Source organism: Oncorhynchus mykiss, chromosome 2 (assembly GCF_013265735.2).
Source record: "Oncorhynchus mykiss isolate Arlee chromosome 2, USDA_OmykA_1.1, whole genome shotgun sequence".
NCBI lineage: Eukaryota > Metazoa > Chordata > Actinopteri > Salmoniformes > Salmonidae > Oncorhynchus > Oncorhynchus mykiss.
In genome coordinates, this window is record NC_048566.1 from 53,269,860 (window position 1) to 53,289,001 (window position 19,142).

The following is a 19,142-nucleotide window of genomic DNA, read 5'->3' on the forward strand; positions in this document are numbered from 1 at the left end:
AAAAATGACAGTTCATCATTACTTGAAGACATGAAGGTCAGTCAATCCGGAAAATGTAAATAACTCAGTTTCTTTTTAAGTGCAGTCGCAAAAACCATCAAGCGCTATGATGAAACTGGCTCTCATGAGGACCGCCACAGGAAAGGAAGACCCAGAGTTACCTCTGCTGCAGAGGATAAGTTCATTAGAGTTACCAGCCTCAGAAATTGCAGCTCTAATAAATGCTTCACTGAGTTCAAGTAACAGACGCATCTCAACATCAACTGTTCAGAGGAGGCTGCGTGAATCAGGCCTTCACGATCAAATTGCTGCAAAGAAACCACTACTAAAGGATGCCAATAAGAAGAGGCTTGCTTGGGCCAATAAACACGAGCAATGGACATTAGACCGGTGGAAATTTGTTCTGGAGTCCAAATTGGAGATTTTTTGGTTCCAACCTCCGTGTCTTTGTGAGACGCAATGTGAGTGAACGGATGATCTCTGCATGTGTGGTTCCCACCGTGAGGCATGGAGGAGGTGTGATGGTATGCGGGAGCTTTGCAGGTGACACTGTCAGTGATTTATTTAGAGTTCAAGGCACACTTAACCAGCATGGCTACCACAGCATTCTGCAGTGTTACGCCATCCCATCTGGTTTGCTCTTAGTGGGACTATCATTTGTTTTTCAACAGGACAATGGCCCAAAACCTCCAGGCTGTGTAAGGGCTATTTGACCAAGAAGGAGAGTGATGGAGTGCTGCATCAGATGACCTGGCCTCCACAATACCCCGACCTCAACCCAATTGAGATGGTTTGGGATGAGTTGGACCGCAGTGAAGGAAAAGCAGCCAACAAGTGCTTGGCATATGTGTGAACTCCTTCAACACTGTTGGAAAAGCATTGCAGGTGAAGCTGGTTGAGAGAATGCCAAGAGTGTGCAAAGCTGTCATCAAGGCTACGGGTGGCTATTTTAAAGATACAAATATTTTTAAATATATATTTTTATTTGTTTAATACTTGTTTGGGTTACTACATGATTCCACATGTTTTGATGTCTTCACTATTATTCTACAATGTAGAAAATAGTACAAATAAAACCAATTTGACTCTGTGTCCCCCCTACAGGTCCCCATGGTGCCACAGAACTCGAGTGGTCATGTGCACACCCCTAGCCCAACTGTACACCACCACAGCCCAGCGGTCCAGCCCCACGGGCCCCCTGTGATGCAGTGCCACGCTCACCCCCCTGCCTCAGCCCAGGGCCAGCAGCAATTCCAGAGGCTCAAGGTGAGACCTCCTGGGCCCCCCCGTTTGGTGTTTTCCAGGCCAGCCTAATGAGAGCAATTTAGATTTTTTTCTGAAATATAATCAAATAATACCCAGATGAACAGTAATCAGACTTAGAGTGATGGATATATTTCTGTCTCTCAGGTGGAAGATGCTTTGTCTTACCTGGATCAAGTGAAACTCCAGTTTGGCAACCAACCTCAAGTCTACAATGACTTCCTGGACATCATGAAGGAGTTCAAGTCTCAAAGGTGAGGTCATTCACGATTGACATTTAAGGTTTTGCCTCTCTCTTACTCTAGCATGACAAAAGTTAACTGCCTTTCAAGCAAATATGTTTCTCTGTTTTGTCACAGCATTGACACTCCAGGGGTGATAAGCAGGGTATCCCAGCTCTTCAAAGGCCACCCCGACCTCATTATGGGATTCAACACCTTCCTGCCCCCGGGCTACAAGATCGAGGTTGCGACCAACGACCTGGTCAATGTAACCACGCCGGGTCAGATCCACCACATCACCCCTCACGGCATTTCTGTCTCACAAATCCCCCTGTCGGGACCACCCACCCCGCACCAGCCCCAGGTGCCAGCCCCCACCACCTCTGCACCACCCCCTCCCACACAGCCAACCCCTACCAAGATGAGCAAGGTGAGTGGGTGAAAATATAAATATTACACATTATTTGCCTGTATTATGTTTACCACTCTGTTTTCTCAGTCTGCTAGTCCAAAATGTTAAATGTTAGTTTTTCCCCAACATGATTTTATATACGTATTCGTTTTGTCTTTGTCTAGCAGCCACTGCAATCTCCAGTCCTCACGCCAAGCAGCCAGCCCAATCCGTCCATCCCCGCCTATGCCTCCCCCCAATCCCCAACCCTGCAGCCCCACACACCGATCAGTGGCACGCCCAATGCCCCTCCGCTGCAGAACAACCAGCCTGTGGAGTTCAATCATGCCATCAACTACGTCAACAAGATCAAGAACCGTTTCCAGGGTCAGCCGGACATCTACAAAGCCTTCCTGGAGATCCTGCACACCTACCAGGTCAGCAGCCAAACCACATTTTCCTCTTAGACCACCTATCACGTAATATTCCAATTGGAGCATTCATAATAGCAATGTTTTTCTTTGTCAACTCTAGAAGGAGCAGCGGAATGCTAAGGAGGCAGGAGGGAACTACACCCCAGCCCTGACAGAGCAGGAGGTCTATGCCCAGGTGGCCCAGCTCTTCAAGAACCAGGAGGACCTTCTCTCTGAGTTTGGCCAGTTCTTACCAGATGCCAACAGCTCGGTGGTGAGTAGAGCACAAAGCATTTATCTGTGCCCTGAGAATCTAAACTGAGTATACAAAACATTAACAACACCGGCTCTTTCCTTGACATAGACTGACCAGGTGAAAGCTATAATCCCTTATTGTCACTCCTTAAATCTCCTTCAATCAGTGTAATTGAAGTGCAGGAGACGGGTTAAAGAAGGATTTTTAGCCTTGAGACATGGATTGTGTTCGTGTGCCGTTCAGGGTGAATAGGCAAGGCAAAATATTTAAGTGCCTTTTTGAAGGGGTTATGGTAGTAGGTGCAGGGCAAAACAGTTTGTGTCAAGAACTGCAATGCTCTTGGGTTTTTCACACTCTACAGTTTCCCATGTGTATCAAGAAAGGTCCACCACCCAAAGGATATCCAGCCAACTTTACACAACTGTGGGAAGCATTGGTGTCAACATGGGCCAGCATCCCTGTGGAATGCTTTCGACACTTTGTAGAGTCCTTGCCCCAATAAATTGAGGCTGTTCTGAGGGAAAAGGAGGTGTGGGGATTTAACTCAATATTAGAAAGGTGATATCTAATGTTTGCTATACTCAGTGGATGCCTATAAAGTCTTTTCAAAGTATTAATTTGTATTCAGAAGTATTTGTTCCTAAAAGTCCATATCAGACATAAAATTCAGTGGTTGACATAACATTTCGAAAGCAGGTTTTCAAATGAGTACCTGAGGTAATATTGTGATGCAACTACCTCTGAGCTATCTGCCAATGTCGTGTCCCTTGTCCTCCCTAGCTATTAAGCAAGACGACAGCAGAAAAGGCGGAGTCTGTGCGGAATGACCACGGTGGCACAGCGAAGAAGCTGCAGCTCAACAACAAACAGAGGCCCAATCAGAACGGTTGCCAGATCCGCATGCTCTCTGGGACGGTTGCCACACCCCCTGTCAAGGTACACACCCCTTATATCTGCACACTAGATACGAAAATGCATTACCCTCTGACTGCTTTCCAGCATGCTCTACTATTTTACAGCTTGTGTTGAATTATTTATCAATATAAACTGATATATTCTTTACATCACAGTTGAGAATTCACGCTCTTTTGTTCACACCTTTGCTATCTTGAAGAAGAAGCCCAAGTTACTGAATTTGAAAGACTCGTCCCTGGTAGAAGCCAGCAAACATGGAGATGGCACAGAATCTCTGTTCTTTGAGAAGGTGAGTTTGAGCTTGGCTTTCTGCCCAATTTAGTTTCATTAGCTACGGTATTAAATAACCTGATAGGTCAATGTTTTTAACTAAATTTAATTAAATATTAACGAGTAAAAGTTGCTTATTTCCAGATATAATTAACTAAATGTTTAGATTTTTATTTTACCTTTATTTAACTAGGCGAGTCAGTTAAGAACAAATTCTTATTTTCAATGACGGCCTAAGAACAGTGGGTTAACTGCCTTGTTCAGGGGCAGAACAACAGATGTTTACCTTGTCAGTTCGGGGATTCGATCTTGCAACCTTTCAGTCCAACGCTCTAACCGCTAGGCTACCTGCCACCCAGGCGGCATACCCCCCAGAAAGCTTGAAGGTGCAGTATGATATACACTGCTCAAAAAATAAAGGGAACGCTTTAACAACACAATGTAACTCCAAGTCAATCACACTTCTTTGAAATCAAACTCTCCACTTAGGAAGCAACACTGATTGACAATACATTTCACATGCTGTTGTGCAAATGGAATAGACAACAGGTGGAAATTATAGGCAATTAGCAAGACACCCCCAATAAAGGAGTGGTTCTGCAGGTGGGGACCACAGACCACTTCTCAGTTCCTATGCTTCCTGGCTGATGTTTTGGTCACTTTTGAATGTTGGCGGTGCTTTCACTCTAGTGGTAGCATGAGACTGAGTCTACAACCCACACAAGTGGCTCAGGTAGTGCAGCTCATCCAGGATGGCACATCAATGCGAGCTGTGGCAAGAAGGTTTGCTGTGTCTGTCAGCGTAGTGTCCAGAGCATGGATGCGCTACCAGGACACAGGCCAGTACATCAGGAGACGTGGAGGAGGCCGTAGGAGGGCAACAACCCAGCAGCAGGACCGCTACCTCTGCCTTTGTGCAAGGAGGAGCAGGAGGAGCACTGCCAGAGCCCTGCAAAATGACCTCCAGCAGGCCACAAATGTGCATGTGTCTGTTCAAATGGTCAGAAAACAGACCTCATGAGGGTGGTATGAGGGCCCAACGTCCACAGGTGGGGGGGGTTGTGCTTACAGCCCAACACCGTGCAGGACGTTTGGCATTTGCCAAGATTGGCAAATTCGCCACTGGCGCCCTGTGCTCTTCACAGATGAAAGCAGGTTCACACTGAGCACATGTGACAGACGTGACAGTCTGGAGACGCCGTGGAGAACGTTCTGCTGCCTGCAACATCCTCCAGCATGACCGGTTTGGCGGTGGGTCAGTCATGGTGTGGGGTGGCATTTCTTTGGGGGGCTGCACAGCCCTCCATGTGCTCGCCAGAGGTAGCCTGACTGCCATTAGGTACCGAGATGAGATCCTCAGACCCCTTGTGAGACCATATGCTGGTGTGGTTGGCCCTGGGTTCCTCCTAATGCAAGACAATGCTAGACCTCATGTGGCTGGAGTGTGTCAGCAGTTCCTGCAAGAGAAAGTCATTGATGCTATGGACTGACCCGCCCGTTCCCCAGACCTGAATCCAATTGAGAACATCTGGGACATCATGTCTCGCTCCATCCACCAACGCCACGTTGTACCACAGACTGTCCAGAAGTTGGCGGATGCTTTAGTCCAGGTCTGGGAGGAGATCCCTCAGGAGACCATCCGCCAACTCATCAGGAGCATGCCCAGGCATTGTAGGGAGGTCATACAGGCACGTGGAGGCCACACACACTACTGAGCCTCTTTGACTTGTTTTAAGGACATTACATCAAAGTTGGATCAGCCTGTAGTGTGGTTTTCCACTTTAATTTTGAGTGTGACTCCAAATCCAGACCACCGTGGGTTGATACATTTGATTTCCAATGATCATTTGTGTGTGATTTTGTTGTCAGCACATTCAACTATGTAAAGAAAAAAGTATTTAATAAAAATATTTCATTCATTCAGATCTAGAATGTGTTATTTTAGTGTTCCCTTTCTTTTTTTGAGCAGTGTAGTTAATCTTAAAGGGAACATGCTATTTTTTTAAAAACTTTTTGAATCTGTCTTTGCTTGACGTCTCATTGTGCTTGACGTCCCAGGTGTTTATATATTTTTTTGCAGGTGCGGAAGGCCTTGCGGAGTGCAGAGGCCTATGACAACTTCCTGCGTTGTTTGGTTATCTTCAACCAAGAGGTCATCTCCAGGGCTGAGCTGGTGCAACTGGTGCTGCCTTTCCTGGGGTGAGTACGGAAGTTGGGAAACTGCCTCACTCACTCAGTGACCGACTATTTCTAGATTCATCCACTCTTCATTGGTCGTGGCTTGTTTCACATCATTGACATGTTCGACTGATTTATGCATTCATTTGATCCATTCAGTAAAGCTTTAAGTGTGGCTGAAGCAAAAAAATGTTTTAACCAAAATGGCCACTGTCGTTGACAGGAGATTCCCCGAACTGTTCAATTGGTTCAAGAACTTCCTAGGATACCGGGAAATTTCCCACACTGAGCGCTATCCCAAGGAGCGTGCCTTGGAGGGCATTGCCATGGAGATCGACTATGCTTCCTGCAAGAGACTGGGCTCGAGTTACAGAGCACTGCCGAAGAGCTACACGCAGCCCAAGTGCACCGGGAGAACGCCACTGTGCAAAGAGGTAAGTGCAACACTGCCCCTCGAAGGCAATCTAAAGAACTACAGCCATTCAACAGGCCCTCAAGGGAACCTTTTTCACCAGCCATTAACCACACCTACCTGTCAGCTGTTCACACACATAATTACTCACTGTGTGTACTGTTTTCTGAATGTAGTGGATGTTCATGTCGGAACCATGTTTCTATAGGTTTACTTGGTGAAATCAGAGCTGTATTATTACCAGAGCTATATTGTGTTGTGTGATGCAAAGCTGTGAGGCAATCTTTTTTTTCTTATTCTTTTTACACCTTTTTATATGTGTAAAGTATGTACACAATGTTTAGCGTGTCCTTGCTTCATCCAGGTCCTCAATGACACCTGGGTGTCCTTCCCTTCCTGGTCTGAAGACTCCACCTTTGTGAGCTCCAAAAAGACCCAGTATGAGGAGCACATCTACAGATGTGAGGATGAACGCTTCGAGGTGAGTTAGCCCAAAACTGTAAACCAAATTAATAAGAACAGTTTCGATCTGTTTCATGGACAAATACATCCATCTATGCCAGGGATGGGCAACTTTGATGGGGTGGGGAGCACAAAAAAACAGAACTCATCTCATGAGGCATCCCCTTGCTAACAAAACATTTTCAGCCCCCCTCGTGACATCTAATATTTTTTTTAACGTTTCCTGCGAATTTGCACATTTTGCCATTGGGTGGAGGTACTCTTTTGCAGTTTTTAATATAACTAATGTCCAATGGGCCCCACCCCTGTCAGTAATTCGACCATATTCACTACAAGTTTAGATAGCTGGCCGCTAGACTAATTTACCAGTCTAAAACATTTTTACTGACATGGGCTAATTAAGTATCTGATGCACAACCAAATTTCGAAATTGCTCCCGTTTGCCCATCCCTGATCTATGCTATTATGTTGTCTTGCCCATGTTGTGCTTGTCATGTAACGCTCCCTTATTTTCATTTGTATTTGCCTCTAGCTGGACGTGGTGCTGGAGACCAACCTGGCCACCGTCCGCATGCTGGAGACCGTACAAAGAAAACTGTCGCGTATGTCTGCCGAGGAGCAGGCTAAGTTCCGCCTGGACAACACGCTGGGAGGCTCCTCGGAAGTCATCCATCGCAAGGCCATCCAGAGGATATACGGTGAAAAGGCCCCTGACATCATCGATGGGCTCAAGAAGAACCCTGCCATTTCTGTTCCCATTGTGCTGAAGAGGTGAGTGTCAAGCCAAAACTCAAACTGTACCAGGAAAGGAGTATTATTTATTGCGCATGTCATTTGGATGAACTATCCCTAGTTTCTCTAAACTGTTGATTACATTTTTATATATTTGTTTACGGGGCTTTTGTGGGTGTCTATATTCTTCTTTCATGCATGCTCATATGCATATTCTTATATCTGTGTTGAGTTGAAAACTATGAATCTTTTCACTTAGTCACATCTTGAGGTTTTCCCCTGCAAGTCTCCTCATTCCCATGTTGTCCTCAGGTTAAAGACCAAGGAGGAGGAGTGGCGGGAAGCCCAGAGGGGCTTCAACAAGATCTGGAGGGAGCAGAATGAGAAGTACTACTTGAAGTCTCTCGATCACCAAGGTATCAACTTCAAACAGAACGACACCAAGGTGCTACGATCCAAGACACTGCTCAATGAGATTGAGAGCATCTACGACGAGGTGAGTTTTCTTGAATTTCAATAAGTTAAAATGGATAGAATCTTAAATTGTGGGAATTTTATGTTGCTGTTCATTCAACAGCAAGTAGGTGAAAAGTGTGTGCTTTTGTGTTGCGGCGTAGCGACAGGAACAGGCGTCGGAGGAGAACACCGCGATGCCCAGCGGCCCCCACCTGACTTTGACCTACAAGGACAGCCAGATCCTGGAGGATGCTGCCGCCCTCATCATCCACCACGTCAAGCGGCAGACGGGCATCCAGAAGGAGGATAAGTACAAGATCAAACAAATCATTCACCACTTGATCCCAGACATGCTGTTCGCCCAGCGCGGCGAGCTCTCGGACCTGGAGGAAGAAGAGGAAGAGGAGCTGGATGAGGCCGTGGCTAAGAAGCACAATGGCGTCACGCAAGGCGGAAGCCCCAACAAGTCCTCCAAGCTCCTCTTCTGCAACACGGGTGCTCAGAAGCTGAGAAGTTGCACCGAGGCCTACAATCTATTTTACGTCAACAATAACTGGTACATCTTCCTGCGGCTGCACCAGACACTGTGCTCGCGGCTGATGCGGATCTACGGGCAGGCGGAGAGACAAATTGAGGAGGACATCCGGGAGCGTGACTGGGAGAGAGAGGTGCTGGGCCTCAAGCGAGACAAGAATGACAACCCTGCCATCCAGCTGAGACTGAAAGAGCCCAGTGAGTTCATAGCACAAAACTGTTAATTCCACACAGCCTTTTCACACTCAATCACTCAGGGTTTTCATCACTTTGATTGGTAAGTCTCAGACACACAGTGCATCAGCACTGTGTTAATGGGGGGCTACGTGGATCTGTGAAGCATTGAGCAAGCTAGAGATTGGGTAATCATAGCCCTTGGCGATACACAGTATGTGCCCAGGATCTCATCATGGTCTGTAGTGACGCCTCTAGCACTGCGATGCAGTGCCTTAGACCTCTGCGCCACTCGGGACACTTGCTCGGTGAACATCTCATTCCAAAATCATGGGTATTAGTATGGAGTTGGTCCCCCCTTTGCTGCTAACAGCTTCCACTCTTCTGGGAAGGCTTTCCACTAGATGTTGGAAAATTGCTGCAGGGGACTTGCTTCTATTCAGACACGAGCATTAGTGAGGTTGGGCACTGATGTTGACCAATTAAGCTCGCAGTTGGTGTTCCAATTCATCCCAAAAGTGTTCATTGGTGTTGAGGTCAGGGCTCTGCCACACTGATCTCGACAAACCATTTCTGGACCCCACTTTGTACACTAGGAATTGTCATGCTGAAACAGGAAATGTCCTTCCCAAAACTGTTGCCACAAAGTTGGAAGCACAGAATCATCTAGAATGTCGTTGAATGCTGTAGCATTAAGATTTCCTTTCACTGGAAATAAGGGGCCTAGCCTGCGCCATGAGAAATAGACCCAGACCATTATTCCTCTTTCACTAAACTTTTTTGGCACTATGCGTTCGGGCAGGTAGCATTTTTATTATTTTCTACATTTTAGAATAATAGTGAAGACATTAAAACTATGAAATTACACATATGGAATAATATAGTAACCCAAAAAGTTTTTAACAAATCAAAATATATTTTAGGTTCTTCAAAGTAGTCACCCTTCCTTCGCCTTGATGACGTCTTTCCGCACTCTTGGCATTCTCTCAACCAGCTTCATGCATTTCAATTAACAGGTGTGCCGTAATTTGTGGAATTTCTTTCCTTAATGTGTTTGAGCCAATCAGTTGTGTTGTGACAATGTAGGAGTGGTATACAGAAGACAGCCCTATCTGGTAAAAAATATAGCTATAGCTATATTATAGCTAGCTATAGCTCAAATAAGCAAGGAGAAACAATAGTCCATCATTACTTTAAGACATGAAGGTCAGTCAATCTCTGGAAAATTTCAAGTGTGGTTGCAAAAACCATCAAGCGCTATGATGAAACTGGCTCTCATGAGGACTGCCACAGGAAAGGAAGACCCAGAGTTACCTCTGCTGCAGAGGAAAAGTTCATTAGAGTTACCAGACTCAGAAATTGCAGCCCAAATAAATGCTTCAATGAGTTCAAGTAACAGACAAATCTCAAAATCAACTGTTCAGAGGAGACAGCGTGAATCAGGCCTTCATGGTCAAATTGCTGCAAAGAAACAACCACTAAAGGACACCAATAAGAAGAGAGACTTGATTGGGCCAAGAAACAAGAGCAATGGACATTAGACTGGTGGAAATCTGTCCTTTGGTCTGATGAGTCCAAATTTGAGATTTTTGGTTCAGCCACCGTGTCTTCGTGAGATACAATGTGAGTGAACGGATGATCTCCACATGTGTGGTTCCCACCGTGAAGCATGGAGGAGGAGGGGTGATGATGTGGGGGTGCTTTTCTGGTTACACTGTCAGTGATTTTTAATTAGAGGCACACTTAACCAGCATGGCTACCACAGCATTCTGCAGCGATACGCCATCCCATCTGGTTTGGGCTTAGTCCCACTATTATTTGTTTTTAACAGGACCATGACCCAACACACATCCAGGCTGTCTAAGGGCTATTATTTGACCAAGAAGGAGAGTGTTGCGTCAGATGACCTGGCCTGCACAATCACCCGATCTCAACCCAATTGAGATGGTTTGGGATGAGTTGGACCGCAGAGTGAAGGAAAAGCAGCCAACAAGTGCTCAGCATATGTGGGAACTCCTTCAACATTGTTGGAAAAGCATTCCAAATGACTCCCTCATGAAGCTGGTTGAGATAATGCAAATGCGCAAAGCTCTCAAGGCAAAGGGTGGCTACTTAGAAGAAACTAAAATATATTTTGATTTATTTTTTACACTTTTTTTTGTTGTTGGTTACTACATGATTCCGTATATGTTATTTAATAGTGTTGATGTCTTCACTATTATGCTACAATGTAGGAAATAGTCAAAATTAAGAATGAGTTGGTGTCCGAGCTTTTGACTGGTACTGTATACTAGGCGCACTTGATCTCACATGCCCAACTAGAAGAGCATAGGTAGGCTACGGAAGTTGAAGTAGCGAATTCTGAGTTTGTGAATGATGTGACGTGCTTTTAATACAATGGGTAGGCCTAGGCTAACCCATACAAAGCGGAAAGACCACCATTTCTAACTCCGTAGGACAACAAACAACTATTTTCATTCCAAAGAAGTCTGTCTGACCGCCCACTCCCACCCGCAGCATGAAAAATGCTGACGGCGCCACAATGATCTGTCGGGATCCTCAGGTCCTGCGCTTATCCCATGGGAATGCAGTCCTCTATTTAAATGTCATCTGTACATTGGTTGAACTGATGCATAGTGCCATGATCAGTTTCTGATAGTCTTTCTTCCCCACCCTCAGTGGATATAGAGGTGGAGGACTACTACTCTGCCTTCCTGGAGATGGTGCGGAACCTTCTGGATGGCAACATGGAGCCGGCTCAGTACGAGGACTCCCTCCGGGAGATGTTCACCATCCATGCCTACACCGCCTTCACCATGGACAAACTCATCCAGAGCATTGTCAGGCAGGTCAGTAGCCCCTCATTACTGCTATTCTTTTACACTAAGTTTGGGCTAGTAGCATAGCTAGCTTTTTGAACCTCCAGGTTTTTGTTTAAGCATTTTTTTAATAGGTTGTTTCTGCTGGTCTAGACCTTGTGCACTTTTCTCCACTCAGCCCTTCTTCTTTTCTGTGTCTGCAGCTCCAGCACATAGTGAGTGACGAGATCTGCGTGCAGGTGACAGACCTGTACTTAGCAGAGGGCACCAACGGGGCCACCGGAGGTCCCCTTCCCACCCAGACATCCAGAGCTTCCGTAGAGGGATGCTACCAGCGCAAGGCGGAACAGATCATGTCCGATGAGAATTGCTTCAAGGTAGATCGACCACTGTCAGGAAATAGTTTTTTTTTTCTGTGATGTCTGTTTCTGACTATTGTACACATCTATAAATACAAACTCTTAACGTTATCTTTCTCTCTCTCCTCTCCTGCCTTTCTTCCCTCGCTCTCGCCACAGCTTATGTTTCTAAAGAACAGAGGCCATGTTCAACTGACAGTGGAGCTTCTGGACACCGAGGAGGAGAACTCCGATGAACCCATGGAGGCAGAGGTAATAGACAGCACAGCACAAATATATGCTTTTATTTTCTCCTGTGTGAACCCAGGCACCTCTCAGCTTTCCGCCACTTAATTAGAGCAGCTGTATTTTTTGTTATACTATATTTGACCAATGGCGAAGATTGTTGTCAATCTGTGAACACACCTAGTTGAAAGTTGTTTTTAGTGTTGTGGTAAACGGTAGATGTGTGTTATCACTGCTGATCTTTTATTTTGGCAGCTGGTCTGTGTATTGAGTGGAGTTGTTTTGTATTTTCTAGCGCTGGTCAGATTACGTGGGTCGCTACCTGAATTCTGACTCTACCTCTCCAGAGTTGCGGGAACACCTTGCTCAGAAACCTGTCTTCCTTCCCAGGTTAGTGTCACTCTATTTGAATATGCATTCTTTATTCTCTTTATTCTCCCTTTTCAAGGGAGAAGTGGTGCAAAATGCCTCAAACGAGAGTTAGCTTTGACTAGCCTAACCTAGAACCTTTTCTAATCAGGAACCTCCGTCGGATACGGAAGTACCAAAGGGGTAGGGAGCAGCTAGAGAAGGAGGCCAGCGAGGGAGAGAAAAAGTCCACAGAGAATGCTGAGAACCTTAAAATGGAATGTATGTTCAAGCTCAACTCCTACAAGATGGTTTATGTCTTCAAGTCTGAGGACTACATGTACCGACGCACTGCTTTGCTGCGAGCTCACCAGGTATTCATCTCTCCTCCCATTTACTCATATTCCTCTCCCACTTAGTGTAGTGGAGCTGTACATATTACCCTTTGTGGCCTCATCCTTTTAATGGGCACAATCCTATATGTGACTTGTTATTCTAGTCGGTTAAATTAGTAACCATCCTCTAAATCAGTGGTTCCCAAACTTTCACTCAGGCTCCCCTTCAAGCATTGGGTAACATACCGCACCCCCTCCTGCACGTGCAATGTCTATTTCTGACTGTTCACAACCTTCTTGTTGGTGGAGAGAACGTTTCTCAGCTTTAAAGCTTATTTTCAGCAATTCTAAACATTTTGTCACATGTTGCAGAGAAAAATTGTAAGTTCTACATCTCGTTTTCTTACAATTTTATACGTTTTTCTATGTCAATTGTGTTTTCATGTGATAATTGAGTGACTCAAACATTACAACAAAATATATGGCTAAAAAACATTTGCTGACATGAATTAGTTGATCTGGACATTTCTGATAGGTTATAAATTAGCTCTCTTATGCCGCGTTCACATGCAAATCGGAACTAGGAAACTCAAGCATTTCAGACTTGCTGATTCATTGAACACTACAACCAGGTTAACAAGTTGGGAATGTCAGCGTTGCCTAGTTCCTACTAGTTTGTAAACGTAACATAAGCTATGCAATGACTGACATGACAAGGAAAACTGATGCACTACCCATTTTTGAAATTGCACCTTGTGCATTCTACTATTACAACTTTCAAGAGTACGTTGAAAGCCGGACTGAGTTCCTTTTTGGGGTGGGACCCAATTGCCCCCTCTGCCAAACCCTCGCGTGCCTCAGTTTGGGAACCACTGCTCTAAAGGACCACCAATTGTGTGAGCAATACCGTAGAAACCTATATTTGCTGTGTTGAGAGTTCTGTTTCTTTTAACGCAGTAGTATCATGACCACGGTGTCCCTCTCTCCTTTCCACCTGCAGTCACACGAGAGAGTGAGCACTCGGTTGCACAAGCGCTTCCAGGCCTGGGTCGACTCCTGGGTGAAGGAGCATGTCACTCGCGACATGGCCGCTGAGACCAACAAGTGGCTGATGGGAGAGGGGCGTGACGGCCTGGTGCCGTGCACCACCACCCGCGAGCTGGAGATCCTCCACTTCATGAACATCAACAAGTACCGTGTCAAATACGGCTCACCCTTCAAAGCACCATAACCCACCAGGATTGGAAGGGGGGTTTGGGATTATATACTAGGATGGGTCAGGAATGGGTGAGGAGGAGAGGGCATATCAACAACTTTCTAAGGCTGATATGGGAGCACAACACACAACTAGGTCTTACCGGGGGCGACTGGATCACTGTTTTTAACCAGCGGTTTTAGCTGTCCACACTTTTGCAGGGCCTTCGGTGCCAAGATGTAGGGAGTTGTTCTGTTGGTTGAAATCTAGCCACAGTCACTGACCTGAGCTCTTACCAGCAGACCAAACCACATCACAAATCATGGTCTTCGAGGGCTTTAAAAAAAGGCCTTTGGGACTTGCCCTGTGTGCTCCCTAGAGGTGCCTGCTAGGTTACAGCCTCACTTGCGCTCAGTCAGTAGGCTGGGGTTTGGTTGTTTGTTATTGACAGACATAGTAATATATGAAGCCATCAGAATAAGGATTCTGTTGACGGTGCAACTGCGGTATCCGTGGAAAATAGTTTTGGGGGATAAGTGCACTTAACTATGAATTGGATGGGGTTGAGTTTGCGTTGCCACGGTTTCAAGGGTGCATGGAGCTCAAAGCGGACTTTAGTTGAAACGATCTGGCACAGCCACGTCCCTGTGCTGGGAACAAATCACAATAACACATCACTTCAAAACGAGAACATGATGTTTCTTATTGTTCACCTTTCCTTTTCAAACACACGGGTGCATTAAGAGAACGAGGCCCGAGTCCCAAGCAGCGTTGTGGGGTGAAAAGCACTGTTGTGTTTCATGTAAAAAGACAAGTAGATTAGCCACACAACTCTGCTGTGTCTGACTGTAAAATTGTATAGCTTGTGAATGTCAGATTATGAAATGTATTGTGTGTGTGTGTATATATTTATTATAAGTATATAAACACAACTAATCCTGGCCAACCCTGATATTCAACCTTTTGAAGTTGCTGGCAATGCCCTACTACGCCAATACACCAGCTTGTACACATGAACCGAGATCATTATGGATGGACTATCCACACACTGTAAATAAACTGTACATAGTGTCAGACCTTTTTTATGACTAAGAACTGCGTTGTTGTGCTAGTAATACTTTCTAAGCTTACTGTGGACTTTAGTGAGAGGCTGAAGTTAGTACGTATATGAAAAATAAAAATGCAAGACAGTTTTTACCAAAGGGAGTTGATTATGATAGTAGTTTTTTGTTTTTCCTTACTGTGTTTTTTGTTGTTGTTTGTAGTTAGAAATGTTCATTTGAAAAGTAGAAATGTATCCAGGTCTTTGTTTTTGAAATGGAAGTTTTATAAAATCTTAAATTTTTTTGAAGTTTGATTTTGGCTTTCATTTCAGTCTATCACTGCCCATGTGGATATGCTGAACAAACTCTCAATGGAGTGGAGCTGGGCTATTAGCGGATGGCCTGTATCCACAAAGCATCTCAGAAAAGGTCCTAGGAATCCTGTTTTAAAACCTGTTTTAAGCCAATCTCTATCAAATCGTTTCTGGATAATAATTAAGTACCTTATTGTGATTGTTTTCAATTAAAATGGTCAAAAATAATAAAATAGCTTCTTAGCAAAGACTTGCTAGGAGTGGTCTGAGTGGGGAGGGGAAAAACTGAACTAGCTGTTATTGGTGGAGAGGTTTAGAACTCGTTATTGGTCTATTAACTAATTTACCGCATGGTGATGTCACAATGGAAAGGCTTAAGGTCCAACCCCCCAAATCAGGATGACATTTCAGGAAGTCTTTTCAAACAACTCTTACACGAAAAGGGCATTATCATTTTCATGATTTCTAAGTATTATTCCGACCGCATGGTGTGGAAACGTATATAAAACACAGAAAAGGCACATGTTTTACTGCACTGGGTATTTTAATCTTCTCTAAAGTTGTTTGGCATGTGATACTGGATGTACACCGAGTGTACAAAACATTAACTGCTCTTTCCATGACAGACAGACCAGGTTAAAGCTACGATCCCTTATTGATGTCACTTCTTAAATCCACTTCAATCAGTGTAGATGAAGGGGAGGAGACAGATTTAAGGATTTTTAAGCTTTACGTAAAACGCTTTTCAACTTACTCAAAACGATTGTCAGGATCAAGTCTTACAATGCATCTACCACAGAGTGTTTTTCCTGTTGACTTTAGTTTTACCAAGGTTCTCAAACTATTGGTACTTAACGAACCTCTTACAAATGAATAAATATCCCATGAAAATGTTTTGGTGCAAAAGTCTTGGATGGTGAAACCAGCAGGTATCATAGACTGCCGTCTTTGTACCTTGAGTACCGATGTACATATTCTTCTGTTTTTAGCTGTCCATGAAGCTGGCATTGGTGTGTGTGTGTGTGTATAGATATCTATCTCAGCAAAAAAAAGAAAAGTCACCTTTTCAGGACCCTGTCTTTCAAAGATAATTCCTAAAAATCCAAATAACTTCTTAGGACACTGAAGAGGCCTTTCTACTTACTGACTCAAAAGATGCCCAGTGTCCCTGCTCATCTGCGTAAACGTGCCTTAGGCATGCTGCAAATGGGCATGAAGACAGCAGATGTGGACAGGCCAATAAAGTACAATGTCCGTACTGTGAGACGACTAAGACCGTGCTACAGGGAGACAGGACGGACAGCTGATCATCCTCGCAGTGGCAGACTACGTGTAACAACACCTGCACAGGATCGGTACATCCGAACATCACACCTGCGGGACAGGTACAGGATGGCAACAACTGCCCGAGTTACTCCAGGAACGCACAATCCCTCCATTTAGTGCTCAGACTGTCCGCAATAGGCTAAGAGAGGCTGGACTGAGTGCTTGTAGGCCTGATGTAAGGCAGGTCCTCGCAAGGCAACAACGTCGCCTATGGGCACAAACCCACCGTTGCTGGACCAAAAAAGTGCTCTTCACTGACAAGTCAAGATTTTGTCTCACCAGGGGTGATGGTCGGATTTGCATTTATCGTCGAAGGAATGAGCGTTACACCGATGCTTGTACTCTGGAGCGGGATTGATTTGGAGGTGGAGGGTCTGGGGCGGTGTGTCACAGCATCATCGGACTGAGTTTGTTGTCATTGCAGGCAATCTCAACGCTGTGCGTTACAGGGAAGACATCCTCCTCCCTCATGTGGTACTCTTCCTGCAGGCTCATCGTGACATGACCATCCAGCATGACAATGCCACCAGCCATACTGCTCGTTCTGTGTGTGATTTCCTGTAAGACAGGAATGTCAGTGTTCTGCCATGGCCAGCGCAGATCTCAATCCATTGAGCATGTCTAGGACCTGTTGGATCTGAGGGTGAGCACCAGGGCCGTTCCCCCCCCCAGAAATGTCAGGGAACTTGCAGGTGCCTTGTTGGAAGAGTGGGGTAATATCTCACAGCAAGAACTGGCAAATCTGGTGCAGTCCACGAGGAGGAGATGCACAGCAGTACTTAATACAGCTGGTGGCCTCACCAGATACTGTTACTTTTTTATTTTTACCCCCCCCCCCCCACCCCCTTGTTCAGGGACACATTATTTTGGTTCTGTCAAGTCACATGTCTGTGGATCTTTGTCTGTTTATGTCGAATCTTGTTATGTTCATACAAATATTTATACATGTTAAGTTTGCTGAAATTAAACGCAGTTAAAAGTGAAATGACGTTTATTTTTTTGCCGAGTTTATTTAAAAAATAAATTGACTGCACTGGGCGTTTAAGACACTGCTCAGACCAACTGAGCCAGGAGTAAAATCACTTCATAGAAGTTTCTACGCTTGTATTCACGACCGTTTTGAGCTACCGGAAAGGAAAGATGGTGATGACGCTCAACGACGTTGTAAATAATGTCGGGAAAACTATTTAGACGAGGCATCGGCAGCTATGAACTATAGACAATCGCGGTAAATGTGACGATGGTAAAGAAAATATATACACTACTAGTCAAAAGTTTGGACACCTACTCATTTCAAGGGTTTTTCTTTATTTTTACAATTTTCTTCATTGTAGAATAATAGTGAAGATGAAATAACACGTATGGATTCCTATAGTAACCCAAAAAGTTTTTAACAAATAAAAATATATTTTAGATTCTTCAAAGTAGCCATCCTTTGCCTTGATGACAGCTTTGCACACTTGGCATTCTCTCAACCAGCTTCATGAGGTAGTCACATGGAATGTATTTCTATTAATAAATGGTGTTCCTTGTTAATTTGTGGAATTCCTTTTTTATGAGTTTGAGGCAATCAGTTGTGTTGTGACAAGGTAGGGGTGGTATACAGAAGATAGCCCTATCTGGTAAAAGACCACATCCATATTGTGGCAAGAACCACTCAAATAAGCAAAGAGAAAGGACAGTCCACCATTACTTTAAGACATGGTCAGTCAATCTGGGACATTTCAAGAACTAACATCAAGCTCTATGATGAAACTGGCTCTCATGAGGACCGCCACTGGAAAGGAAGAATTCGCAGACGAGTAGGTAAACCACCACTACCCTCTGTATTATTGGCCAACGTGCAATCATTGGAAAACAAACTAGAGGTAGACTATACTACCAATGGGACATTTAAAACTGTAATAGTTTATGTTTCACCGAGACCATACTGAACGACGACACTGATAATATAGAGCTGGCTGGCTTCTCCGTGTTTCGGCAGGACGGGGTGGGGATTGGGAGGGGGTCTATTTGTCAACTTCTGGTGCGCTATGTCTAATATTGAAGAATAATTGAGGTATTTCTCACCTGAGGTAGAATATCTCATGATAAGACTTCTCATTTATATTATTCGTAGCCGTCTATTTAAACCGATGCTTGCACGAAGACCGCCGGACATCCAGGATCTATATACTAGGTGTTGTCAGAGGAAGGCCCTAAAAATGGTCAAAGACTCCCATCACCCAAGTCATAGATTGTTCTCTCTGCTACCGGAGCACCAAGTCTAGGACCAAAAGGCTCCTTAACAGCTTCTACCCCCCAGCCATAAGACTTCTGAATAACTAATCAAATGGCCACCCAGACTATGTATGTTTACTCCCCCCCCCCCCCCCCCCATTGTTTGTACACTGCTGCTACTCTCTTGTGTATTATCTATGCAGAGTCACTTTACAAATTACCTCGACTAACCTGTACCCCTGCACATTGACTCGGTACCGGTAAATATTTTATTAACTCTA

At 44.8% G+C, this 19,142-nt stretch overlaps 1 protein-coding gene across 7 annotated transcripts in view; it reads left to right on the forward strand.

The window, feature by feature from the left end:
- sin3aa (SIN3 transcription regulator family member Aa) overlaps positions 1 to 15,565 on the forward strand; it is a 32,617-nt gene extending 17,052 nt beyond the window's left edge. For 4 of the 7 annotated variants that reach the window (XM_021564800.2, XM_021564822.2, XM_021564791.2 and 1 more), the window contains 19 exons: positions 1,105 to 1,266; positions 1,411 to 1,517; positions 1,623 to 1,914; positions 2,061 to 2,312; positions 2,410 to 2,562; positions 3,325 to 3,480; positions 3,659 to 3,748; positions 5,810 to 5,928; positions 6,131 to 6,341; positions 6,684 to 6,800; positions 7,314 to 7,552; positions 7,826 to 8,009; positions 8,131 to 8,701; positions 11,357 to 11,526; positions 11,700 to 11,873; positions 12,015 to 12,107; positions 12,376 to 12,470; positions 12,601 to 12,802; positions 13,764 to 15,565. In XM_021564800.2, coding sequence (XP_021420475.2) covers positions 1,105 to 1,266; positions 1,411 to 1,517; positions 1,623 to 1,914; positions 2,061 to 2,312; positions 2,410 to 2,562; positions 3,325 to 3,480; positions 3,659 to 3,748; positions 5,810 to 5,928; positions 6,131 to 6,341; positions 6,684 to 6,800; positions 7,314 to 7,552; positions 7,826 to 8,009; positions 8,131 to 8,701; positions 11,357 to 11,526; positions 11,700 to 11,873; positions 12,015 to 12,107; positions 12,376 to 12,470; positions 12,601 to 12,802; positions 13,764 to 13,994 — 3,618 coding nt within the window. In that variant the 3' untranslated portion in view covers positions 13,995 to 15,565. Of the gene's footprint in view, positions 1 to 828; positions 886 to 1,104; positions 1,267 to 1,410; positions 1,518 to 1,622; positions 1,915 to 2,060; positions 2,313 to 2,409; positions 2,563 to 3,324; positions 3,481 to 3,658; positions 3,749 to 5,809; positions 5,929 to 6,130; positions 6,342 to 6,683; positions 6,801 to 7,313; positions 7,553 to 7,825; positions 8,010 to 8,130; positions 8,702 to 11,356; positions 11,527 to 11,699; positions 11,874 to 12,014; positions 12,108 to 12,375; positions 12,471 to 12,600; positions 12,803 to 13,763 lie in introns of those variants that run through there. The other 3 variants (XM_036950359.1, XM_021564815.2, XM_021564807.2) reach the window with 3 other exon arrangements.
- Positions 15,566 to 19,142: the final 3,577 nt, after the last annotated feature.